General features: G+C 49.8%; 1 protein-coding gene across 1 annotated transcript in view; it reads left to right on the top strand.

Annotated features, from left to right (window-relative positions):
- Positions 1-26656, top strand: part of HSPA12B (heat shock protein family A (Hsp70) member 12B) — a 43531-nt gene that overhangs the window by 11320 nt on the left and 5555 nt on the right. Inside the window, exons 3-9 of the mRNA XM_020795216.3 lie at positions 7315-7415; positions 10330-10454; positions 11946-12132; positions 13883-13987; positions 15864-15980; positions 21168-21339; positions 25042-25128. Of these exons, the coding sequence (XP_020650875.2) occupies positions 7315-7415; positions 10330-10454; positions 11946-12132; positions 13883-13987; positions 15864-15980; positions 21168-21339; positions 25042-25128 (894 nt within the window). The remainder of the gene's footprint in view (positions 1-7314; positions 7416-10329; positions 10455-11945; positions 12133-13882; positions 13988-15863; positions 15981-21167; positions 21340-25041; positions 25129-26656) is intronic.

Consider the following 26656-nt stretch of genomic DNA (forward strand, 5'->3'; position numbering starts at 1 on the left):
GCTGTTGTTATGTGCTGTCAAGCTTGCCCCTGACTTATGGCAACTGTGAGTTTCAGCACACAAAAAGCCAAAGTTCTACATTGGAGCAGGAAATAGAGGACAGACGACAACTGGCTTGGCCAGAGTACCAGTGAAAGTGATCTAGAAGTATTCTCAAAGGCTTTCACGGCCAGGATCTGGTGGTTGTTGTAGGTTTTTCGGGCTGTTTGGCCATGTTCTGGAGGTTTTTCTTCCTAACGCTTCGCCAGGCTCTGTGGCCGGCAGCTTCACAGGACAGGAATCAGAACTCTCTCTGTGCTCTGGTGCAGTTTCATGGGATAGTTGAGTATTTATAGCCGTGGGATCAACTTTTTGTCCTTTCCAGGATATTGGGTGATTATGGTGATCAGCATGTTTTTGTTGTGGGTGTATTGTTGTGATAAGGGGGAGAAATGATCTGTCACCGTGATTGATGGGTGTCATTAGCTGGTCTTTTGTATGCAGTGACCACTAGATCTAGAGGTCTTAGTGGACCACAAGCTAAACATGAGCCAAACATGAGTGGGATGCAGTGGCAAAAGAAGAAGAAGAAGAAGAAGAAGAAGAAGAAGAAGAAGAAGAAGAAGAAGAAGAAGAAGAAGAAGAAGAAGAAGAAGAAGAAGAAGAAGAAGCAGCAGCAGCAGCAGCAGCAGCAGCAGCAAATGCCATTTTAGATCACCTTTAGTGCACTGTGGGCCTTCAGAGCGCACACAACTTTTTGGGAAAGTCTATGGAGTTTGAAAAGAGGAGGCCAGACGATCTGCGACCAGAGGTGCGCCAAGCCCCTCTCCTCCTAGCATTCCGAAAGCGGGTCCAGACACAGCTTACCAGAGAAGCTTTCCACAAAACCCTACCCTCGTGATGGCTGCTATGTCTGTGTTACATTTTTAATGTTGTCTTTGGCCACCATCACCTCTGGGGGTTCTTTTGGAATGCTTTTTTGGTCATACATTTGATGGTTTGGGGAGGTTAGATGCTTTTTGGTTGTGAACTGTCCAGAGTAGTGGCATGCCAGGAGCCGGGTGGTGTAAAAATCCAATCAATCAATCAATCAATCAATCAATCAATCAATCAATCAATCAATCAATCAATCAATCAATCAATCAATCATTGATTGTCAAAATGTGTTCCAGACAACTCTGCAGCATGCTTTTGGGGTTCCTCAGGAAAGCTTGGACGAAGCCTCATCTCTAGAGGTGGACTGTGTGGTACATCTGTTGTGGTGAGAAGTTCAGCTTTTCCACCAGATTAGCCCATCTCCCTCACAAGGGAATATGAGGAAGCCTTTGGATCCAGCATGTTTGTTTGTTTTTTGGCCAAAGTTACTTTTTTTTTTTTTTTTGGCCCACAGCTCCTAGAAAGAGCTCCAACAGAATGGCTGTTGGCCTGGCTGACTGGGGTAGTCTGGGGCATGCGGTCCCGAAAAAAGTAACTTTTCTCATTTCTTCAGTTTGTCTGCCTCGTGGGCTCAAGGAAGTGACTGCTCCACACCCGTCCAGATTTTCCGACGTGTTCACCTCGCTGTGCCTCAAGTGCTGGGGTGGAGTTGATTTCTGAGCCGAGAGAAAGGAGAGATAACATTTTTTGGTTCTGACGTCCGATTTGGCCGCCTCAGCCCTGCCACATTCCAGAACTTCAGAAGAGCTGATAATAGCGTAACGCTGGCCTTCGGGCCAGGACCCCTAACCCAGGTCAGCAGGTGCACAACCCTTGATTAGCAGACGGAAAACAACCAAGGGTCTTGTGGCAACGTCAAGACAGATAAATGGGAAGAAGCGGGATTTTTATTTTCTGTGTTGCTGGCGTTCTCTCTCCGTCAGGCGACACTGCTTGAAAAGCCATTCGCTGTGCCATTAAGCAGCGGGGGAAATGGAAATAAAATCAATTCAGTCCCATTATAAAATATCCTCCGTTAGGAGAAGCCACAAAAAGGAAACACTGCGTGCCCCAGTCTGAGGGCTAAGGCGCCATGCTACAAGCTATGCATTTTTAGAAGAAAGGAGCTCCTTAAGTGCCCCATGATTGCCATGGCCGGAGCGATTCACACCCCTCCCAGTTGGGACCATCCTTGGGTGGGGAGCATGGGCTTCGTTTGCAAGCCTGATTGCTCAGTTCTGAACGTGGGAAGGGTATCATGTCTCTGAACCACACATCACATGTGGATGTTTTTTTTTTCTGTCTGTGGGGAACACCGGTGCCCCTGTTCAGTGAGAGTATTCTTCAAAGCTGGTGCTTCCACAGAAAATATCATTCCTGTCTGCTCTCAGACCCAGTTTCTGCGAGGAAATTTGCATGGAGAAGGGGCTCCTAGATGCCCGAGGGGGCTTCCCTTGTGTGTCTCCTGGAGCATCCCGAGGCAATAAAATTGACCCCAGGGCCCATCAGACTTCCCAGTCCTAAAATAATTGAGTCTCCAGCAGCAAAGCTGCTCCTGCAGACACACAGCCCCCCCCCCCCGCTCCTTGGAAAGCTGCTTCCGAGCAGAGCAGGCAGTGGGTGGCTGGAGGGGCCAAGGGTCAAACGTGCTATAAGCCAGCTGTGCAGATGGAAACTCCTGGCTCGGCCACTCTTTAGAGGCGTGTTAGTGATGCGTGAATGGCCACACCTCTGCAGAAGTGGAAGGAAAGCTCCGTGTTTCACGTGTACATCAGAGATACTCTGTTTTCATTTTAACGCTTCCAGTCCATATGAACAAAAAGACGTGGCTCTGAAAGAAGGCAAAGCTTTTACCTGCAAGGTCAGAGGCCAGGAAGGTGGCCAAAAGAGGTTTCCAGTGGTCAATGTCTGGGGCTCACTGAAACGAAACTGACGCTCCTGAAGTCCAGAATGTGGAGATGTTACTATGCGGGATTGCACCCCCCTGGAATCCCATAGGGCCATAAAAGTCCCAAAGAATAACTTTGCCAAATAGCATCCAGGAGAAATGGTTGTCGTAGGTATTCCGGGCTGTTTGGCCATGTTCTGAAGGGTTTTCTTCCTAACGTTTCGCTGGTCTCTGTGGCCGGCATCTTCAGAGGACGGGAGTCAGAACAGGATAATCCATGCAGAAGAAGCTTTTTCAAGTCTCTCTCAGGAGGAGAGGAAGACTGGATTTTAAAGGCTGCTGGTGTAAGCTCAGTGGGTTGGAGAGCAACCAGGAATTGGTCTCCTGACTGTGGCTGCTGGGAGAGGGACCAGCCTGACATCCCTTGGACGTGTGTGGCTAGCCGGGTTCTGTGCCCTGCCACCTGTGTGGCCTTGAGGAAGCTGCACGGTGGTGCCCGAGTGCCACCGAATGGAACGAAGGACTGGGGAGCTCCCACTGAGTCCTTGGCAGACCTAGAAGGCCCGGGAGGCTGCTGCCCTTTTGGGGATCCACTTGAGAGCACCTCATGAGGACGCCTAGGGTTTAATTCCTTGAGCCTTTCCCCCAACGGGACCTCTTCTTGGCTGATTCATTATTGACACCTGCAGTAGTCGTGTTTGCTTAGCACTTGGGCATCGTTTTTCGTGATGGGACTTGTCAGCAAAGAGGCCGGTGTGTGAACTCATTCCCCTTTTGCTTTGAGGCTGGAGCAACTATTCCTTCTCCGAAGCAGGTTCCCTCTCTGACCCCCCCGCCTCCTCCTCCCCTGCCCTCGCACACAAACCCACGAAGGCCTCCTGGAACGATGTCGCTTCCATTTCACTTCCCTTTCAAACCTCAGCTTTACTTTCCCTTTTTGTAGCAGATGAAATATTAACAGAGACAGCCACCGGAGACAGCAAAATTCACTTAGGGAAACACCCGAAGAAGCCATGATGCCCATGTACTTCCAGTCATTGATTCTTCACCACAAGCGTCTCGGTGACTCATCCCAAGGGCTGTATTCAGAAAAGGACAAAAAGCTAATTCTTGACAGGCTAGTAAGAAGGGGGATGCTTTTAAGGCACTCGGCTGGAGGCGCTCATCAGCAAGGAGACAAGATAAAGCAACTCCTTCAAAAGTTGTCCTCCTTCTTCAGATGTCCATGACCTTCTTGGCAAGTTGGGAGGGCCCTACCGTGGTGTATCAGACCTGCAGGAGCAGAATAGCTTCAGATGGCCCAGATTAGTCCATCCCTTTTTTCATCAACTGGCACTTATAGTCCCAATAACTTGCTCTGAGACAGAATGAATAAAAATGTTTCACTACTTACAAGTGATCAGATTAAACAGCAAACTGACAAAACATGACTCCCTTTGACAACAGACTTCAACAGAATCTAGAGGAGGGGAAGGCACTGACAAGAGAGGCAGAGCTCTCTTTGAGTTCATAAGCAGGGGAAAAATGATTGGTTAATGCTGGACAGCCCTATAAGTGTTCCTCACTTGTGTTTCCCATCTTGCTCCGGTGGGAGGATTGGCTGTATGACAGGGCCATGCTTATACGATTCCCCATACGCTCAGGATCCATGGCCGTGTTTCTGTACATCTTTGTACCTCCAGTAACTCAAGCCTTCTGCCACTGAAAGGGGACGAGGGAGAATGGGGTGGCTCCAATCTCCTGGCTTGGAGCCCGAGCCAGGAGACGGTCCCAGTTGCCCCTTTCGGGCAGTGGGCAAAGCAGAAGGAGGCCCAAGGAGCCTGGCGCCGGCTGATCTCCACCCTCCCACCTCTGAGGGAGGCCCTGCGGCCCAGGGCGTGCAGGCTGGACAAAGTGAACGCTGACTCCCCAGGTGCCCCCCCCCGCAACTGATGCAGCTGGATCATGTCAGCCAAGAAGCTCGGCTGCTGGCTTGGCCGGGTGGGAGGGGGTGGGAGGCGGAGGCAGCAGCAATTAACCAGGTCCCCCTCTAATTGGAACCATGTGTGCCGAGAGGCGTGCGGTCTGCGTGTTGACGGGAGAGGAGACATGTCGGCCTGATTCGGCTTGCGAGGAGTGGGCGAACTCTGGCTTCCAGGGTACTCAGCACCTCAGCAAGGCATGCATCCTGCTCTGGGTCCTAGGGCACTGAAGAAAGGGGGTCCCGCCTTCCCTTGGCTTGACCTCACCCCCCCCCTCTTGGAAAAGGGAAATGCCCCACTCCCACCCCTGCTCAAACCCACCCAGAGATTGCCGGAGGCCAGGCTAGGGGCTCCCTGTCCCCAGGCGTCTTCCATGACATTTCTCCAAGAAAGCAAAATCCCAGATCCCTAAGCCAGGGGGTAACTGTGTTAGGATCAGTTATGAATTCCCCAAATATGCAAGTTTTCGCACTCCGGTGCACTTTTTCATCAAGCCAGGAGGTGAAAAAGTGAGGAATGGGAAAAGAATGCATGGAAGTCAGGAAAAGTTTGGCTGTTTCAAGCTCAGCAGTTCGATGATGATGATGATGATGATGATGATGAAGAAGAAGAAGAAGAAGAAGAAGAAGAAGAAGAAGAAGAAGAAGAAGAAGAAGAAGAAGAAGAAGAAGAAGAAGAAGAAGAAGTCATGGAGAATTGCAGTTCCAAACACTTTTGTCCTCCATGAAGACTCTGGCATTTGATCTGTAATATGTTTTCCGCCATCTCAATGACATGCTGCTTATGCTGATCTGGATGGTTCTTTTTAAAGTGAAATCACAGACTTTGTGTTTTTTTTTTTAAGCCTGCCAGACTTTTATGAGGGGAGAACATATACTGTACTAATTTTTCCAGTATGTGCCAAATTAATGATTTGCTTCGGATCTCTGATGGGCATGTATTTCATGTGGTGCTCATTTCTTCCCCAGCGATCCAATGAGGATAAGAAAAAGCAGTTCTGTGGAGTGCAAAATTAGATGCTTGAATTCACCTTGCGTGAAAAATCCTGGTCTGCCTAGCCGGAGAAAAAAGGGGTCTGGAATAGCGAGAAGCCCATGCAGGGCTTCAAATGATTCGCAGCAAAGCCCTCTGGGAGGAAGATCATAATGTAGATTGCTTTCCTTTGCAGGATCTAAAGCGAGGAGCTACACACTATTCTTCCATAAAAACTTGTTTTCCACATTTGGTAGATCTAAGCTACCAGCCCTTTCCCAGTTAGTGTCATTTCTGTTTGCTGGAGTTGTGCGGTGGGGCATGCAGACGGAATTTCTGCTTCCACAGAGTCTTTATTATTGGTATGTTTTGCTTCTCCCTTGGTGGGTGGGCTGAAGGTAACATACTGTATTTTGTTCCCCTCCTTCCTGCTGCTTGATCTTCACAATGGCCCTGTGAGATAGGTCCGACTGGAAGAAAGAAAAAGGTCCAGAGTCACCTAATGAGCTTTCTGGCCAAGTGGCAATTCAAATCTGGACCTCCTGCGCGCTAATTCCACACTTTAATCACTATACCTCACTGTCTTCTTTTGCGTCCATCGGTAACTGGAAATGTATCGGAAAAGCCATCCAGTGAAGCAAGACAAAGACAAAAAAAAGCAGTTTGTTTGGGGGGGTGCACGTCAAACTAGATGCTCAGGAGAACTCCTGTGTCTGCCAAATTATCTCCAATTTCCTTAACAAACAGACTTCCAAATAAAGGCCCTCATTAACCCTGCAGTCATAAATGAAAGCATGCTAAGTGCAAAATACACAGCTAAGGAAAACTATATGCTAGGACCGATGTCTTTTGCCCCTTTTGGGGGCACATCTTTCCTCAACACATACTAGGCCTGTCCTCTGGTCTGACCTTGTTATGTTGATGTGCTGGAAAGATAATTAGGTTCTCTTTCAAAAGGTTGTGGAAAGCCTTAGGAAAGCAATCCGCATTCTTGAGAAATTTGTGTTTGTAGATGGTGAATGGATGGCAAATGCCTTAAAGGGGCGGTGGACACGGGCACGAATTTCAGAGGGTAATTGAGATGGTGATTAAATTAATTGAGTCTGTGATCTTGAACACGAAAAGAATAGTACATACCTAGTGTGTTATAAATGAGAAGCACTATCTCAATATTGCTTTTCTCCCCATTTCATTGGTGGACAAACCAAGGCTTACAAGGTGGAAATCCTTTCAGCCATGGAGAGAAGATTTGAAGCTGGTTATGAGGCACTGCAATCATGCTTTCACCCCTATGAGGCTGGCATATTGAGGTGCCAAGGTTATGAGACCTATCTAGTGGTATCGTGCCCCCTCAGAAGTTAGCTATGCCACCTGCCCACACATACAGGTTTGTGGGAGATGAGCAGCCTGGAAGAAAACAAATAGCCAACGTTTTCCTAGTGTAAACAGAAATCAAAAAGGGAAGGAGCTTTCTGTTCCTGGTCACCTTTGGCAGATTCTCATTTACCATAGGCGACCTACGTGAAAGGTTGATTCAAAGCCTCTATTTGTACTATACATGGTGAATGGATGGCAAATCTCTCTCTTCTTGTTTGCCAGGTACGAATGGTGAGCAGCCCCACACTCCCTGTCCACCGGACTCCCCCGGACTTCATAACGAGAGCTGCAACATCGCTCCCCTCACTCCGTCTCAGTCCCCGGTAAGCACAAGGACCCGAGAACGAGTCCAGGATTGTGTTAACGGCTCGTCGTGGCCAATAAAGGATGTGCCTTCTCTGTGTTTATCCAGTCTTGTTCCGAAAGCAGCTACACACACGCCAAGTGGCTCAGAGGTCCATGGGCTATCTGCAAGAGCGAGGATGGCTCCTCTCTCTCTTTGCTTCTCTTGAGCTTTCTCAGAAGCCATTTTATGCACTGGCAAATTTGGAGGTGCATGTGCTGAGCATGACCATCCCCATAAGAAGCTGTCCTTTATATGAAGAATCCAAAAATAATTCCACACTGATCAATCAAAGCAGGTCTTTTGTAAAGCTAATGCCTCCTGATTGGTAGCTCACAATCACCGTCAAAAGCTTTGTGTTACGGCAGAGATAGCTTTTGACAATGCAACTCGAAAAAATCCAGAGGTCCTACAGTACCCTGCAAACCCCGGCTGTGTTGTACCAGTGGTTTTATGGTCCTTCAACTCACTGTGTTGTCACGTGTTATATCGGGTGGCTAGGAGTTCTCTTAGTTATTCTTAAGAGCAGAAGCTTGGAACTTAAGTATGCACATTGGATTTGCTATCCAAGAACACTAATCGCATCAAAACCTCTGGGCTTTTAATGCCATGTATGCCAGCTGAGTCCCAGACTGGCAGATGCATGGTTTCCTAGCTGGTATATCTCTTTACCACTAATGCAACAGCTTTTAGAGCAGGAGCAGGGAAAACTGGCATGCAAGTGTGTGTGTGTGTGTGTGTGTGTGTGTGTGTGTGTGTGTGTGTGTGTGTGGTGTGTGTGTGTGTGTGTGTGTGTGTGTGTGTGTCTTTTAAACTCTCTGTTTCTCTTCTCATATGTTGCACTTTGCAGAGAGGCATTTGTGGGGAAGGGGCGCAACAGGAGGGGGGTCAAGCCTACCTCCTTCTTGCTCTGCAGACGGCCCATGTGTGCATTCGAGGTTCTTATGAAAAGGGAATTTGAGAAGGTGTTTGCTGAGATCCTAAGACGTTTGGGGCACATTTCTTCTTTAGTCTTCACTTCCTCCGCAACTCATGGTTTTGAGAGGGGAGGGATGATGATGATGTCCCAGTCAGCACATGAGGCAAAGAACTCTTTTCTCTTTTGGCTGACTCTCACTGGAAATCCTAAATGACTGAGGGATTGTGCCTGCCAAATTCCGAACAAGCAGGGGCCAGCCTTTCTGTGATGCCTATGTCCAGTTTCTTTTCCAAAGAAAAAAAGAAGAAGAAAGAACTGCCAACACCTTTCTTATTATCAGGACTAGCAGGCCCCCTTTTTAAAGGCTTGGAGGTTGCCAGTTTTCAGGTTCTGAGATTTTCATGCAGGAGTGGCCTCTATTACAACAGGAGCCGCTCGGGTGTTTCCTCAAAAGACTGCTGCACAATTTCCAAAAGGAAAAGGACACATAGGCTAAGGAGCCTCCACTCAGTTAGCACAAAAGGAAAATGCAGTTTTACAGGAGTTGGAGGTGAACACAGAGCAGAAAGGACCAGCGTATCCGGCATTTTTCACGCAAGCCCCCAGTTCGACATCCTCCCAGATACAGACAACCCTTTTAACAATTCCTTCTCTCTGGAGAGAGACTTGGCAAAACGCCCTGGATTGGGGTGGGTGGGTGTCTGTTCTGTCACACCAGCAAAATGTTCCCAAATTACTCCTCGTAAAACATTGACACTGGACAATGGGAGACAAGCCCTTTCCTGTGATTGGGAAAGAAGGAGAGCCCAGTCCCCAATTCCTCAACCTCATGTTTTCCTTACACAGAGGAAAGGCTCTGGTCTTTAGAGACCCCAACCCTCTGATGGAAAATTGATCCTGTATAGCGACCAGATTTGAGGGCTGGCATGTGCTTTGTTAGAGCCTTGCTTGGATTTAGACCTTTTCTGAATCTGTCCAGAACACCCCAAATTAGGTTGCGGTCACACCAACAAAATGTTTCCAAATTACTCCTTGTGAATTTCAACACACACACCCCATTTTTGTGTATGGTTCAGATGACAGACGGTCATTACCGATTCTTTGGTTCCCCCTCCGTGCTATCTCTGCATCAAATCCAGCCTGCTGGGAGGCTCTTACTGTTTTTGTTCTGTGTTTCATCAGGCAGTACAGCCGACATTCCATGGAGTTTGTATTACTAAATCCATTCATTTCCATTGCAATCCTGCAGGCAGTCCCACCTCCCCAACCTGCTGTTGTTCAACCCCCTTAATTTTTTTTTAAAAAAATAATTGTCAAACGGGGAAGTGGGTCCCTTGATCGGCTTCTCTCAAAGGCGGCTTGAAGTCCTCGAGGAGGATTTTCTTAGCCCACCACCCACCGCAAGCTTCCACCGGGTGGTGCTAAGAAGACAAATGCACTTTTGAGGTATCCTCTCAGCACAGGCAATGTACCAACACACCGATGTACCCACATAACTTGTTTGAAAAGTGGGGGGGAACGAAAATGCACAGAAAAGGAAAAGGAAATGTCCTGCTTGTGGGGTGGAGACAAACGCAACATATCTAATTTACTCTTTAAAAAAGGTAGAATGGTGAAAAAAAATGTATGAACCACTAACCCAGGATATGGGGCCACGTGACTACAATGCACGAGTATAGTGGAAGCAGAAGATGCGAAAGAAAAAGGGAGGCATTTTTCTAGTGCGACCGTGGCCTCGGCTCAAGGTCCAGGATACAAACCTGAAACACAACTTTTGTTCATGTATCACATGCAACAGGATATTTATTTCTTTACATAAATAAGTTTTTTTAAATGCAGTCTGTCCTTCCCATGTAGCTTGAAGTGTCCCTACCCAGGATTCCTGCCTCTCCTTCTGTATGCTAGGTTTTGCCCATTTTCCGTATTCACTGCGGGTTAGGAAGCCCCCCTTGAATCCTTTGCTTTGTGTTTCCAGAGGAATGAAATCCGGACGCGCCGATCCCCTCCTTTCTCTGTGGTGGTGGCTATTGACTTTGGAACCACCTCTAGCGGCTACGCCTTCAGCTTTGCCAGCGACCCTGAGACCATTCATATGATGAGGTGGGTACCTTGCAGGCCTGGAACGAATCTCTCCCTTACCCAATCCGACACCAGACATCTCAGGCAACAACCCCGCCCTCATCCTTAGCCAGACCAGACCAGCCGAGGATAATGGGTGCTGGGATCCTATACATTTTGGAGAGCCCAAGGTCAGGATAGCTGCCTCCTTTCGGGCAAAGGGTCTGAAACGTAGGGAGCGGCTGCACTGGAAAGCTGAACTGGAGTGATTCGGCTTTGCTGAGATTTGAAATTTGCCCTTATGATGTTGGAAATGGACATCAGTGCTCACACAGGGGCTGCAGACGGATTTGGGAGTTCAGTGCCCATATCAGACGGGAGTGCAATCCATGCTCCAATCCACAGCCCCCCCTTCTTTCCTTCCTTCTCTGGCCCTACCTCTGCCAATCTATTTACGGGGCGTAAATGTTAGAAATAATAATGGGGACCCAGCAATAAGGTGATTGGGTGGTTTAGCGTTTGACTGATATATGTAAGAAAACTAACTAAATTTTAAACATTTGGAGCATGATCGAGAAGAGGAAGGAATGCAAGGTTGTGTTCCTTCGGTCCTGAACATCACGTCCCAGCTGCCAATGTCACTGAAACACCACTTACCGTCAGGCTCCCCCTTCTGTCTTTCCACAAATGTATCACAACAACTCACACAGGAAAAAGCTGTCTGGATCGTTCTGGCTTGAAAAAGTAGAAGCCCTTCCAGTGGCAGAGGGGGAAAAAAGCCACTTTGGGACCAAAAAAAGATTTGGACTGATTAGAATCAGCCTTTGCGTCATGTGGTTGGTAAAAAAGAAAAAAAGATACTTCAAATTCACCCCTTTTATTAGAAGAGTGAACTGGACAGTATTTCACCATGTCGTTGCAGCCTGTGATAGTACATATGATGTGTGTGTAGGAAACCCCAGTTCGGTCTTTATCATTGCTTTATCCTTGCTTTTCCAAAGGAATCATTCAGTTCAATTCAAAGCAAACTGAAGACTTTCACTAGAGCAGGCATCTTCATAGGGCTTGTTTCTTATTTTATTTTTACCCCACCGTGTGCTTACAAATGGCAATCAAAGTGGCTAGCTGTGGAAAGATCTAAAACACGGCACTGAATTTTAATATTCTGACACTTGTGTTAATTAACGTAGAATGACTCCCCTGCGCTCCTGCCCCACAAATGCATAACATCAGCCATCTGTTTCACACTCAACCGAGAATCTGAATGGTGTTTGCATTCCAGAGGTGTGACTCAGGTGGGTGCTTATGACAGAGCAATCAGGCTTGCAAACAAAAGTCAGTGCTGGCCGCCCACTGACCAATCACAAAACAAAGCAACCTAAACTGCAAACTGCAGGAGGTGTGGAAAAGATCCTGTGGGGACAAGCAGATGTTGTCAGCACTTAAGAAATTTACTCTCCCATGGGTGTGCTGCCTATAATGTACAATTTGTTTCTAAGATGTTCAACTCGTTTTTTGGACTTCTCACGGCAGGAAATGGGAAGGCGGAGATCCAGGGGTGGCCCATCAGAAGACTCCCACCAGCCTCCTCCTGACCCCGGAGGGCGCTTTCCACAGCTTCGGCTACACCGCCCGAGATTATTATCATGACCTTGACCCAGAAGAGGCTCGAGACTGGCTGTATTTTGAGAAGTTTAAGATGAAGATCCACAGCACAAGCGTGAGTAGGGCCTGTTGATCTCAAATTTGCTGGGAGGGCAGAGGTGGAACCCAGGACAGCTTTCCTCCCAAGATGGTGCTTCTCCAGATGTGTGGGAAGGCAAGCCCTATCACCTACCTGGGCGACTGACACATCTGGAAAACGTTGGCTTGGAATGAGTAGGCTGGGTGCTGAATGACATGCAGGACATGTGATTCAAACATACATAAAAAGTGAAGTAAAGCCATATGGGGGCAACCGGCTGACTTCTGTAATCAAGATCTCACAAAGCTGAAAATCAGAGCTGAACCCTGACTTTGCAGGACATGTCATAATAGGCTCAACTTATAGGATGCCAGATTTCAGTTGAATATCAGGAAAAACTTCTTAACTGTTAGAGCAGTACGACAAGGGAACCCATGGCCTCGAGAGGTGACGAGCGCTCCAGTGTTGGAGGCCTTCAAGAGAAATTTAGACATCCCTCTGCCCGATCTGCTTTGAACTGGATCCCTGCCTTGAGCAGGGGGTTAGACGTGATGGGGTTGGACTTCTCGGACCACGAGACAGAGAAGCTGCCTTCCCCGGGGGGCTAAACTGGGTTTTTTAATATGGGACTTCCATTAAAAATTATTATGTTTACATCCACACCTGTCGGTTGCATGCTTTACCGAGAATATCACACCCTCAAAGCAACACAGAATCTTAAATTGCTGGTAAAGCCTGCACTGGATCCTGATTCTGCTTTAAAAAAATAGAAGCAGCCCTCAAACTCTTCAGTTCACTTTCTGCTAACCAAGAAGTGACTTCTGTCAGAGACATTGGGCTGGAATGACCATCCATGCTGTAATAAAGGGAACCACCTGGACAAGTTTCTAGTCCCCTGGAGGCAGAAGCTGCAGGTTGTGTTTTACCTATAGTGACACTTCACACACCTATAAAAAAAAATCCCAGAAAGACGCTAAGGTCACAACAGCACTGCCAGTTACCATTTGCTGCCAGAGATGGCATGGCTAGATTCAACACATTTCCCTTCACCTACATCATGCACAGCTAATCATATGTTAGCTGGTCATTTTTTCTGTGGGCACTGTTCCCTTTTTGTTCAGCAAGCAAGGATTATTGGGGGAGGGGGTTTGATGGCAATTTTGCTCACATTGTTTCCCATTCCTGATGTGTGGCGTTGCCTCTACTGATCCATCAAGATGATGGTGGGCATTTCCTAGACTGATGTTGACAGCAGGGTGTCTTTTAAAAAATGGCAAGTGACATAATGGAGGCTTGATATGGCAGCTGATCTGAAACTGCAGCACTTATCTGACATAGCGCTAGACTGGAACAGCATAATGGTGTTTTTTTTAAAAAAAGATTGTTTTCAGGACAGGAAAGAGGCACTCAGTTGATGGGGATATTCACACACCCTCCATCCCAAAGCTAATGTATTGCCCCCAAGTACATTATACAATACTGTTTCCATCAGGCTTTTGAAGTGTTTCCTTTTTTGCACTGCAAATTCCAGAGGCTAGTGGCTGTCTTGACTGGGGGATTCTGAGAAGTATAGTCCAAAAACAGTATCTTCTCTGAACTCGGGCCATTATAAAGACAATCAAACAAGATCTAGCCTGTTCAGGTTTTGCACATGGAACGGAGAGGTGTGCCACTTCTCCCTTTACCTCAGGCAGCAAAATACCTTGGGCCTACCCTAGTCGCTAGGGAATCCTGCTGATCGGAGCCTGACCAGTATTCCCTCCTCTCCCCCACTACCTTTTGTTAGGACTTGACCATGAAAACTGAACTGGAAGCAGTCAATGGGAAGAAGGTGCAGGCATTGGATGTCTTTGCCCATGCCCTCCGTTTTTTTAAGCAGCAAGCTGTGCAGGTAAGAGAAAGGGGTGACCCCCCGGAGGCACCTGGCGTTGGGGGCAGAGACCCCGTCGGGCTGAGAGGGAAAGGTCTTCCCGCGTGGTTCTGCAGCTGTCTGCCAAAAAGCACAAGGCAGCTGCTGCTCTTAGTCCCCACGAATCATTTGCTGCAGTGGTATTTTCTCCCTCTCCTGAGCGTGTGGCCTGGCGTGCTGTAAGTGACTCTTTCCAAAATATTTCCCCTCCTCTCCGTTCGTGGCCTTCTCGTAGCCTTTTCTCTCAGACTTTCGCCTGCATCCTGGTTTGGTTTGGAAACGCTTCCCTGTTCCCTTCTCATGCCAGTGCAGGAGACTAAGGAATACTTCTGCAAGACCCAGAATCCCCTCCAGTCAGGAGGACCTCTTGGGTCCTTTTTGCCCAAGAAGGAAGATGAGCCACTGAGCAAAGGCTCGTGGGAAGGCGTGGCAGCAAAGGTGGATCTTGGACTCGGAGGGTCCCAGCCCCTTGGGGGTCTTCAGAGACCAGCCTCTTGAGCCAAGCCAGACTAGTAGCCAGCCAAGATGTACGCCGTAGGTAATCCAGTCGAGTGGCTTTGAACAAGACCTCAGCAGCCACGTCTGGGGGGAGTTGCTTAATTATCTTTATGAGAATCTCCTCTGAAGTTTCGCTAAGACACTTCCTGTGGAGGCCCAACCATTTTGCATGAGGGTAGCTAATGGGCCACCTCTTCACCTGATGAACGTGCCTGATAAGTCGGTTCTGCTGAATCCGGCAATGTGTGTGAAGGAGGAGAGAAAAGGGCTTGTTCGGAGGTAGCAACCCTAGTGCTGGAATCCTCTCACCGAAGAGACTTGGAAGAAGGTTGCCCTTAAGGTCAGTCCCATGGGGCTGGGCCTCCTGTCCCATGGCACAGCGGTGTCACCTGCTGTGGGCACCACCATGTCAGGGGATAAAGGAAGGAGAGAAGACCTCTGGTGCTGGTGGTGGGATTTAGGTTTCATGGAGGATATAGATCATGTTTCTCCCATCACTCACGCATGCCACCAGGAACTCATAAATGAGGTTCTATCAATCCTTACTGGTGTCATCCCAGTTCTCCGCCGGTTTCTTAGAATGGCTCCTCCCCCAACACACACACACACACACACACACACACACACACACACACACACACACACACACACACATACACACACACACACACACACACACACACACACACACACACACACACAGAGATGGGCGTCAGATGTTCTTGACACCAAAAATGTCTAAAGAGAAGGCATGTCAGAAACAGCTGTGAGCCGGTATTTGCAGCTGCTCTACACTCCTGCAGGCAGACAGGAGCAACGGCCACGGGGCAGCTGGTCCTTTGGAAGTGTTGTCTGTTGGTCAATCTCTTACATTGGTACACCCCATTTCCTCTGAGGCATTCAAAGGGGTGTCTGTGGTTCTCATTTTAATCCTCACAACTACTCTGTCCAGCAAGTGGGTGGTTCAAGCTTACACATTGAAATTGCATGGCCCAGTGAGGATTCGAATCTGGGGCTCCCAGGTCCAGCGCTCAAACCATTGCAACACGTTATCTCCAGCTGTGGTTCCAGCACAGGTCAAGGTGTGTGCCTACTAGAGAGGGTGTGCCAGAGTGGCAGAGATGCACGGCCAAGCAAAGGAACAGGAGTCACCAAAACGGAGGGCAGGAGAGGATGCTCTTGGCATAGCATGTCATTTGCTAGGACACCTTTCAAGGGAAGACGAAGCCAATGGCCAACCGCCACACGGGGTCTCATGACAGCTGCTCTTAGGAAGGGGGGGAGGGCTTCCCTTTCAGCCCTTGGATCCTTCCCTCTGCGCTGCAGTCCGGTTGACTTTGTTGACCTGCGTTTCTTCCAGGAACTCAAGGATCAGTGCCTCTCGTTGCCGGAGAACGGGGCCATCCGGTGGGTGATCACGGTGCCAGCCATCTGGAAACAACCAGCCAAGCAGTTTATGAGGGAGGCCGCCTATCTGGTCAGTAGCAGGAAGGGAGCCGAACCGTCCCATTCTAGCCATGTGGGTGCCAGGCACTGGCCGAGGGAGGGGTGAGGGGTGGCCAAGAGCACTGGGTATCCGTGCAAAGCAATGGTCGCCAGCTGTGTTCAGTGTCCCCCGTGCACCTGCCAGCGTGAAATGGGAAGACGCAGCCTGCAGGGCCTCATTCTTCCACGGGGTGCAGGGTGGCGTTAAGGGTGGACTGGAAAAGGTCCCTTCTCTGGGTGAGATCTCCCTTAAAGCCAGCCTTCTGAGCGCCCACAATGGGTTCCCGATTACTCCAGCCCAGCTCCCCCCGCCCCAAAAGGGTAGCCCTGCTGCTTGACCAAAAAGGTCCCGATTGGGCATGAGACAGGTCAGGCTGGTTCGCTATTTCCTGCACGTCACCTGGTTGCCAGAAAATAGATTGAACCAGGCTGTGCCGTGGGCAGTGCAAAAAGTGAGCTAAATTGCTTTCTGATTGCAGTAACAGGCTTCCTCTTAAAAATGCTCCAGTATAACTAGGGTCGCCCCCCCCCCGCTTCCCCGAAGTTGGCCCATGCCCTTCTTCCTGGCTGTTCTCTCCTCCCCCCCCCCCACCACTTCCTTCCTGCTTTTTCTGCCTTTGCATTATCCTTTAAGCCAGGATGGGCAACTGCAAGAGAAAGGCACAGGGGACAGGATGGGGCGAGGCGTGTGATGACTGTTTGGCCATGAAATATCCTGGGGTTCCCCCCCCCCTTTTTTTTTTTGTTGCAACCCCATGGTGCGCACCTTGTCCCAGGCTCGGTCCCAGAAGGATCCTTCGTAAAAGGTGTTCCTTGTTTTCCCTTGCCATTTTAAAAACGGACTCAAAGTCAGCCAGATGGTGAGCTGCTCTGCTGTGTCTCACCTCCATTTAGGAGTGTGTGGATTTCCTCTTACGCAATATTGCAGGTGCGTGTATTGGGAGGGGAGAGAGCGCCCTGCCCACCCTCCTCCTCCCTTGATTTGAGGCTGATTTCATGGCCGCTACCCGATCTGGTCTTCCTCTCCAGCCCACAAGTGGCGAAACTATATACTCAGTTCAAGAGTTCATAAGAGTGAGTTCTTTAAATGCCAGAAATGTCTTATTGCTACCATAGTGAAGGATGCCTAACCTAAAGCTTATTGCTACAACAGAAGCTGCTTGTATATCAGTAGGCTTGGTTTTGTAGTTGGAAGGGGGAAACATGGGTTTCATTCAAAAGGATATTTGATTGGTCCTGAAGGTCTGCCCAAATCATGTCTCTAGAACATCGGTGGATCCCCATCTTCTAATGGCAGCCTCTCTGTGTCATGTAGATTGACCACTTCCATAGAGCAGTCCCCTTGCCCGTATCCCTCCTTTTGCCCACACATCCAGACTCCATTCCCTGCTCCCAGTCACGCCTAAAGCCAGTCCTCTCTACGGTGCTGTAGGAGAGTCAGATGTCTCCTTGACCAGCTGTGGACTGCCCTGATGTTTTGGGTCTGCCGATACCCCGCCTTTAAGTGCTTCTGCATTTGGTGAAAAAGAAAAATGATGTGCATGCAACAGCTGGGCTGTGCCAGGCTGCTTCTGAACATGGGGAAGGTGCCATTTCTCCATCACCATTCATAGCCCTGCCTGCCTGCCTGGCTGCCTTCTCCTGGGTCTCTAGAGCCAGAACTTGGAACTTTTTCCCAGTTAAAACTCTTATGGAAGTTTTAAAATTACAACTTGCAATGGTCATGTTGACTGGGGAATTATAGGAGACACAGGCCAAAATAGTCGTGTTTCCAAACTTAGGTTATTGAGTTCTCTCCTCCCATCTGGGAAACTGAAGCTACACAAAACACACACACAGAGAGAGAGAGAGAGAGAGAGATCCATGCACAAGCTATGAAACCTGAGACTTTCCAGTCTCCCTTGGTTATTAGCTGCTTGCAGTCCTTTATAATTTGCACTGACATAAACCCAAAGCCTTCCCAGCAGAGGTTGGGGTGCCTGCATTAAACCGAGGATGCCAGACGCCTGCAAGACGCAGCCCCCCCTCGCTCAGTGGTTTTAGCTGCTCTTTGCTTGCCGTTTCTGGAACGCCTCTACCTCTCCTCTCTCTCTCTCTCTCTCTCTCTCCCTCACACACACACACACACACACACACACACACAGAGAGAGAGAGAGAGAGACACACACACACACACACACACAGACACACACACACACACACACGGCGTTGCGTCTTGGGCCAAGGACGCTGCAGCGAAATCTAGTTCTGCTCAATGAGCAGAAATATCTCTTTGTTTTCCCAGACTCTCTGTTGCATGCAGGGCATTGTTGAGGGGGGGGGGAGTTTTTTTTGCTCCTTTCTGAAAAGTCAGGGTTTACACAAGAAGGGATGGCCCTTGATTTCAATCGTTGATGCACTCCTGCTTTTTAAAGTAATTCCCCCTGTGACGTCACTCTGGGCAGGTGTCCAGATCAGCCACGGGCAGTGTCTAACCGTTGGCCCTTCCAGCCGCTGCGTGGCTTCTTTGATGGGCAGCAGCTCTTAGGGGGCAGAGAGAGAGAGAGAGGTGGGCCTTTCAAACTTCCTTGGTTGCCAAACACCCTCCCGAGTTTGGAGCCTTGCCGCCCCTTCCGGCCCTAGCCAGCCTAGCCACCGGTGGGGGATGCTGGGAGTTGTGAGCCTCAAGAGAGCACCGCTCTGCCCACTCCTGATTGAAACGGAGATGCCAGGGATGGAACCGTGGATTTCCTGAACACAAGAGCCATCGCCCTGTTGTGACCGCCTGCCTTTCTTCCTCAGTCGGCAAAACATGTGTTTTTTCAGAGGGTCAAAGTTCCTACCTTCCCACACACAACTGTAAATCTCTGTGGGTCTGCCGTTTTCTTGCGTGCCCTTAAATCCTCAAGGTGAAGAAGGCAACCCATCTCTGGCTCCTGCCGGCTGATGCGGCTTCTGGACACTCAACAAAGGGAAACGGCAGCACCCTGAGTGCCACCTATTTGCTGCGCAAGGAACGATGCCAAATCAGCCGGCTGATTCGGTGCCACTGTGGAGGCCAATGTCCATGGGCAGGGTTGAGAGGACTTGGCTGTTGCAGGCAGATTTTATTTTCCACGCCACGCAGGCCAGCTTTCCCCAACTTCATGCCTCTCCGATGAGCTGGAGAACCAGCCCCATCACGATGCAACCGGCACATCCCGAGGGGAGCAGCCGACCAGGGCACCTGCTAGCGGAAGACTGATGCAGGTGTCCCTGGCGGAGGGATCAAAATCCTGTGTGGCAAGAAGAAGCATCAAGGAAGATGGGGACACCCAGCAGGAGCACCGTTGTGAATGATCTAGTGGCCTTCAGGGTGTGACTACACAGGCATTTGGCCTGTGGTTGGGTCCAGGTTGGAAAGATGCCAGTTGACTCCTTTTTCCTGGTGATCGCGCAACAGACATGCTGTCATGAACTAGCCAACCCCTGATCCAGGCCTTTCTGCATCTTTTTTGGGTCTCTGTCAGGAGACCACGGTTTCTTCGGGACAGGAAGGCATTAATCCATTTTGGTTTGGTTCCGGCATGTGTGGTCGCTGAGAATGACTCGGATGGCAGGTGGCTGAATTTTGTCCCTTGCCTTAAGGGACTCCACAATCTTGATAAACGGGAGCACTTCCTCCCTGGTCAGTCCCCTGGGGCAAGCAAGGGAGAGGAAAACGTCCATTGCTTCTAAATTGTTGCTAACAAACACATCAGCGACGCTTAGAAAGAGCTTTTTAAAAAACGAACAAACCAGTCTTTTCAGTGTTGCCTGCCCTGTGTCAGTTAGAACAATTAAAAAGAAATGGTAAACTTCCTCTCCCTTCCCAAGAGCAGAAAGGAAGTTTTCCATTTCTTGAGATCATTAAGGGGCTAAGCCAAGCATCGAGGAAGGGGTGGGGGGGTTGCACAACAAGATGGAACTCTCTTCCCATGGAAATACATCAGGCCCCCGCCCCCTCCTTGGCTTCCAGGAAAAAAAAGGGCAGACCAGGCTGTTTACTCAGGGTTTCCATTCTCTTGCCCCTGTTTAATTAATTTTGTTTCATTTTGTTGCTTTAAGTTTTTTTCGATGACCCACATTTTTATAGGTGGATTGTTTGGCTTGCTGTCCTCTTGCGTCTTAGTATCGATTTTATGACATGCTTAAGTTGGGGGTTCACTTTTCCCCCCCAATCTAGTGCCTTAATTTTTGTCTATTATCGAGTTTTAGCATACGTTGCTGATGCTCCCATTGTAAGCTGCCCAGAGTGGTGGCCTGGCTACTAGAAAGGCAGAGTAAAAATTGAATTTAAATAAATAAATAAAGGAACAAATGAACAGACAAACGAACAAATCTAGTCTGCTCTAGGCTGGGACAATGTGGCCGTCTGGTCACACCCCTCAGTCTTTCTGCCAAATCTCTCCCATCTGCAGAAGGAAGGAATTAAATACTTTCCTATTCAGCAGAGTGATGAGGATTCTGAAGCTAATATATGAGAAACTGCTTTGAGTTATCAATAAACTCAGATTCATCACTTTTTCTACATTCTCAGACATTGCTGGCTGCCAGGATCACTTTTGACCGTGATGGGAAATGATTTCCAGTTCTTACGCTGTTGTACCGCAATAGATCCTGCCTGAACCCTGAATATCCCAGCTAGCCTTTCGTACTTTCATCTGATTGATGACTTGCTTGATTGGTTTTTGCAATAAAACTGACCTATGCATGTTGGTGTGTGTGCGTGCATGTGTGTGTGTGTGTGCCTGCATGTGCGCGCGCAGCAGTGGGTCAGGAGTCTGCCTAGAAGAGGAGCTGATGTGAGGGATTCTCTCACAACCCGAGGGAGTTCCTTTTTGACAACTCCGTGACACCGTCCTGAGCATGCCGGCTGGGAGATTCTGGGGGAAATCAAAGGCAGGAACTTTGCCCTGCTCTGGGCTCTCTTCTAACGGGAAGACCAAATACGAGATGGACGGACTCTCTAAAGGAAGCCACAGGCTTTTGTCTGCACGAGCTGAACAAGGCAGCTGGATTTGGGGCAGAAATCACTCATTCATGGGGTCACCCCAAGTAGGAGGTGACGCGACAGCAGCATGTGACGACAACGGGGGCTCTCCGGGGTGGGTCCTTTTCAGCTCCCCACGGCAACCTTTCCTCCTGCCCTCTAAACCCTTGTTCTGTTTCCTTCCTTCAGGCTGGTCTGGTGTCTTCGGAGAACCCCGAACAGCTGCTGATTGCTCTGGAACCCGAAGCCGCCTCCATCTACTGCCGGAAGCTGCGCCTCAATCAGCTGATAGACCTCAGCTACAAACCTCAGGCCAACGGCCTTGCTTCGGACCTTCCCATTGACTCCAGCTTCAGGCAAGGTGCGTGGATGGGGACGGGGTGAAGTCTGTGTGTGTGTGTGGGGGGGGGGGGGGGAAACAGAGTGCATGGCCTTGAGGAAGCATCACGGGAAAGGTGAGGTGGCACATGGTGCAGGATGGATGATGTTCTGTGCCATGAATGCAGTGCTGTACCTTCTTCTTCCAAAGAAGCTGGTCTTCAAATTGGAGGAGTTGAGGACGGGCAGAGGGTCTCTCTCAAAGCCTTGTCATTTTCCAGCGGCACCTGGCTTGTGGCAGGGGGTGGAGACCGCCGAGAGGGCAAACGGGAAGATGCAGGCTGGCACCTTCATGTGGTCAGGTCAACGGCTTCCCATTTCCTGATGGTTCAGGGCCAGAACGAGAGAGACTGAAGGCCAGGCTTTTACGATTTCCTGGCCCTTGTGTTGCAAAGTAATACATGTACGCATGGAGGCACTTGCGAGAGAGTGAGACAGACAACACAGACCGCTTTGCAGTGGCCCCTAAGCAAATATTCCCTTGGTATCATTGTTCGCTGCACATGAAACTATCCATTCTAAGCCCTGGGTGCACTTTTCCTGCCATTTGCACAAGGAGGATCTACTGAGCTTGTGCGCAAGCAGCACTCTCTCTCTCTCTCTCTCTCTCTCTCTCTCTCTCTCTCTCTCACACACACACACACACACACACACACACACACAGACACAGACACAGACACAGACACAGACACAGAAAGAGAGAGGATGTTTTTCCCCCTCCATTGGAGCCATCTTTGGCTTGCAGAGAAAACTGGAGCAAATCCAGAGTGCTCCAGAAGTGGGACTCTTCTGTTTCACGTTTGCCAATGGGATTCTGGCGCTGATGCGTGCGACATACATGCAGACCGTTTTGCACAGAACCAGTGAGCTCAGGTGCAAGTTGTAAAAGAGAGAAGACGGGGCGCTCAGGCATCAAAGCTGCCACACATCCTGAAATTCACGCCCACCCTCTTCCTTCTCCGGAGCTGCTAGCTTTGAGGCATGTATCACAAAGGAGCTCGGAAGCCTTGCTCGATAAGCTGAATCTACGGCCAGAGTCAACCCTTTTCTAAATCCCATTGGATCAGTGGGGCCACTTTCGTTGGGAGAGGCCGCAAGATACTGGCCATTATGTGCTCTTTTTTTGAGCAAGGACTCCCCAAATGGCCCACCTGCCATGGCCCTGTGCTGGCTCGAGGGGGGGGGAGTTTAGGGTCACTTCTCCAATTCCTGGCCCATCAGGTCTATCCTGCCGGCAACCCACTGGACAGGGGCAGTATGGTCCAATGGTTAGACTATTGAACTGGAACTAGGGAGACAGACAGTCAGGATCGAATACAAAACATCATGTGGCCATGAGTTCCGCAGGCGGGGTGTGAATTTTGTGAAAAAGCCCTTCTAGTCAAACAAAGCCCTGTTCTCCTTCTTAGCCTGCCTACATTCTGAAACACTTTTATTTTCTGGTCTTTTATTTTTTTTCCATTTAGAGAAAGGCATGTTTTAAATTAAGATGCCCCCATCTGCTTGTCATTTGGGTTTATTAGCACAACAAACCACAGCTAATAAAAGCCCTGCTTATTGCAAAGAGCCTCACGGAAATGGCTGCATCTCTGCCAATAGGAAGGTGGGATTTGTGGGGGGCTCTCTTGATTTCTTGGGGGGTGGGGTGGGCGATGCTCAATGGCATAGCCATAGCCATTATTTTCCAAAAACCGAGATCTGAATCCATGGTCTCCTCTGCATCAGAAAAATCAAGCCTGGATTGACTCCTCTCTCTAGCAAAGGCCCTCTCATTTTGAAAAGCAGGTGGTTTTCCTTACAAAAGAAAGTCCTTCTGCATCTGCTGGGACCACATTTGCCCCACGTCCTTTTGGTTCTGTTCACCAGGATGCGCTTTGTGCACGATTAGGAGAGGCGTTGGGTACAGAACCCTTCAAAATTGGTCTGAAGACTTCAACATAAAATGATGCAAAAGGATGCTCATGTTTATTGAAACTTTTCTTTCTGGCATAAGCAGAGCAGTGAGGGGGAGCGTCAAGTCGCTTCTGACCGATGGTGACCCCATGAATTTGTGACCCCCAAAAGGTCCCCTCCACAACAGCCCTGCTGAGCTCTTGGATAAATTCAAGCCTGTGACTTCCTTTCTGGAGTCAGTCCATCTCGTGTCTGGCCTTCCTCTTTTCCTGCTGCCTTCCACCTTTCCCAGCCTTATTGTCTTTTCTAGGGAATCCTACCTTTTTGTGATGTGCCCAAAGTAGGACAGCCACAACCTCACCATTTTTGCCTCCTGGCACGGTTATGGTCTGGGACCCCCTTGTTTGTCTTTCCGGTGGCCGTGTGTGTGTGTGTGTGTGTGTGTGTGTGTGTGTGTGTGTGTGTGTGTGTGTGTGTGTGTGTGTGAGAGAGAGAGAGAGAGAGAGAGAGAGAGAGAGAGAGAGAGAGAAATAAGTTCTAAAGACAAAGGCCTCTCTCGCCAGCCCATTGGAGAGAAAGCCGGGAGCCTCTTCCAGAGGGAAGTGCGGGAAATGATCCATTTCCCTGAGCAGGCGAGAGTCTCAGGCAGGTCAGGGAATTCCCTGCATCCTTTTCGCATTAGAGCTAAACTGACAAGCTGCAAACAGCCCTCGAGAAACAGTTGGGAGTGACAGGAAAACCGCAAGCTATCACTGAACGAATTATTGGGGTGTTGTTGTTTTTTAAAGAAAATTTCAGGGCACCGGGGAGACCCCAAAAGAGGGCTGCAAATGAATCCGTTTCTAGGAGACGGCACATGTAGCCTAGAGAACTGGTACATATAGCAAGAAATATGCCGATTGAATGGACAGCCATGTGAACGGGCCCCGCGGTAGATCTACACTGCCAGACCGCATGTAAATATGTAACACTTCAAGAAAGAATCGGTATAACGAGGGTTCTTGTGGCACGTGTGACTGAGCCCTGTGTTACACGAGGGGGCCCTCGGTTGGTTACACGCACTTCACTCCCGAAACTCACACATTACAGTTGCACTCCTTGTAATGCCTTCCTTACCTCGTGTCCACTCCTGGAAATTTCGTTTGAACAAGGAGTCAGCCTCCTTTGAGAAACACGAGGGTCCGATTCAGACTGGGTCGCATCCAAAGGCTGTCGCGCTTCAGACCAAAGGATATAGAAAGCTCTCCAAAATTTTAAGAAAAAGAACAAGAGTTCCTTGAGCACAGGGACGTGGTGGCGCTGCAGGTTAAACAGCAGAAGCCTCTGTGCTGCAGGGTCGGAAGACCAGCAGTCGTAAGATCGAATCCATGCGACGGAGGAAGCTCCCATCACTTGTCCCAGCTCCTGCCAACCTAGCCATTCGAAAACCTGTAAAAATGCAAGTAGATAAAAAGGTACCACCTCGGTGGGAAGGCAACGGCTTTCCATGTCTAGTCGCGCTGGCCACGTGACCACGGAAACTATCTAGGGACAAACACTGGCTCTACAGCTTGGAAATGGGGATGAGCGCCGTGCCCTAGAGTCGGACACAACTGGACTAAATGTCAAGGGGAACCTTTACCTCCTTGAACACAGAACCTCTCCTGCTACTGCAGAAGAGTTCAGTGTGGAAAGCAAACTGGCACTTCACCTTTCAAGCCCAACCGACTCTCCGGCAGAGGTGCTGCTCTTGACATTGCCTGGCGGGCTCTCTTCCCCCACCCATAACGTTTTTGGCCTTGTTTCCTTGCAGCGAGGGAGCAGCTCCGCCGGTCGAGGCACAGCAGGACCTTCCTCGTGGAGGCCGGGGTGGGCGAGCTGTGGTCGGAGATGCAAACAGGTAGGAAAGGAGGGCGGGGGGGGGGAGAGGGGAGCTGGTTTCTTTCCTCCCCACCTGGGTCAAAGTTTGCCTGCCCGTGGGCGATCGAAGGACATCACAGAGCCCTGCTCTTGGGGTTCAGAGAGTTGTTATGCTCCTCTGATGTGGGAAGGGGAAAGAAAATGTTTCCTGGTGTCGGCTGTTTCCCCCCCCCCCCACCTCGCCTCCCACTCCAATCCATGGAGCAGGACTGGCACCTGGGGGGGAATGCACACAGATGCTCCATGGAACAGAAGGATTGACACACGGTGGTCATGATCCCATGCCTTCCATGCATGGGCGTGCCTTCAGCTTACACAGAAGGAAAACCCCCTACCCCCACGCACAGGCATCTTGCCCTCACCCACTGGAATGAACACCACTTGATGCATTTCCTCCTGCGTCTTGAATGGCAGAACTCTGGAGATCCTGGGAATCAGAGTCCCAGAGGTCACTTTTCCCAGCCCTGCCCCTCATGGATGGGGAACAGCAAGGAAGGCAACAGGACACCTGGCCTCCATCCAAGGTCCTGGCTTCCCAGTCTGCCCCCCTCCTGTGTCCCCCCCCCAAATCTAGTGGCCTGGACTTTGCAGGCGCCCCTCCCTTCAGGGACAAATGTGTTTGCCCTTTTTTTCTGAGGAACCGGGAGTGGGAAAGGGGTGGAGGTCCCGGCTGGGCTGGCAGCCCCCCCAGGAGGTTTGAGGGATGAATGGCCCTCCATCTCATCATCTCTGGGCCAGCGACAGAACAATGTCCTCCACCCCACCCCCCAGAACGGAAAGGGCTGCTCTTACAACAGGGTGGAGGGAAGAAGAGGGAGGGAGGGAGGGAGGGAGGGAGGGGAGGCCGGGAGGCCTGTGGGGCCAAAGCACGGCAGACACCCCCCCTCACACACACACACACCCAGCAGGCGTGCGGGCTTCCGGGCCCCCTGGAATACAGTGTCTTTTTTTGGTGTTCAAAACATGCAAGATTCTGGTTTCGAAAAGAAGTACAAAAGAAAAGAAAAGAAAAGAGAGATTTCACTTCTTTCTCAAACAGCTGCAGAGTTCGGAAGATATCAAGGGGAAACCTTGGGATGGAAAGCCAAAGGCGGGGGGGGGATCCAGGACTAGATCACTTGCTGGTTCTTCCCCCACCTCAACACACACACACACACACACACACACACACACACACACACACACACACACACACACACACACACACACACACACACACACACCTTTCTTCAAAAGGCAAAGGCAGCCCAAGATATTTTGTTGCCTGAGGCAGAGTGGCAGATCTCTCTCTCTCTCTCTCTCTCTCTCTCACACACACACACACACACACACACACACACACACGTGCACACACACACGCACGCGCGCGCACACACACACATTCCAGTTAAGAGACAGAGCACCTTACACCCACCCAGGCCCGTTTTCTGTCTGGATAAATACCACAGGCACGCCTTCATTTCCCTGGCAGTGCATACACGGGACAGATAATTAAGTAATTCACCGTT

This window comes from Pogona vitticeps, chromosome 5 (genome assembly GCF_051106095.1).
Source record: "Pogona vitticeps strain Pit_001003342236 chromosome 5, PviZW2.1, whole genome shotgun sequence".
In the NCBI taxonomy this organism is placed as follows: Eukaryota; Metazoa; Chordata; class Lepidosauria; order Squamata; family Agamidae; genus Pogona; species Pogona vitticeps.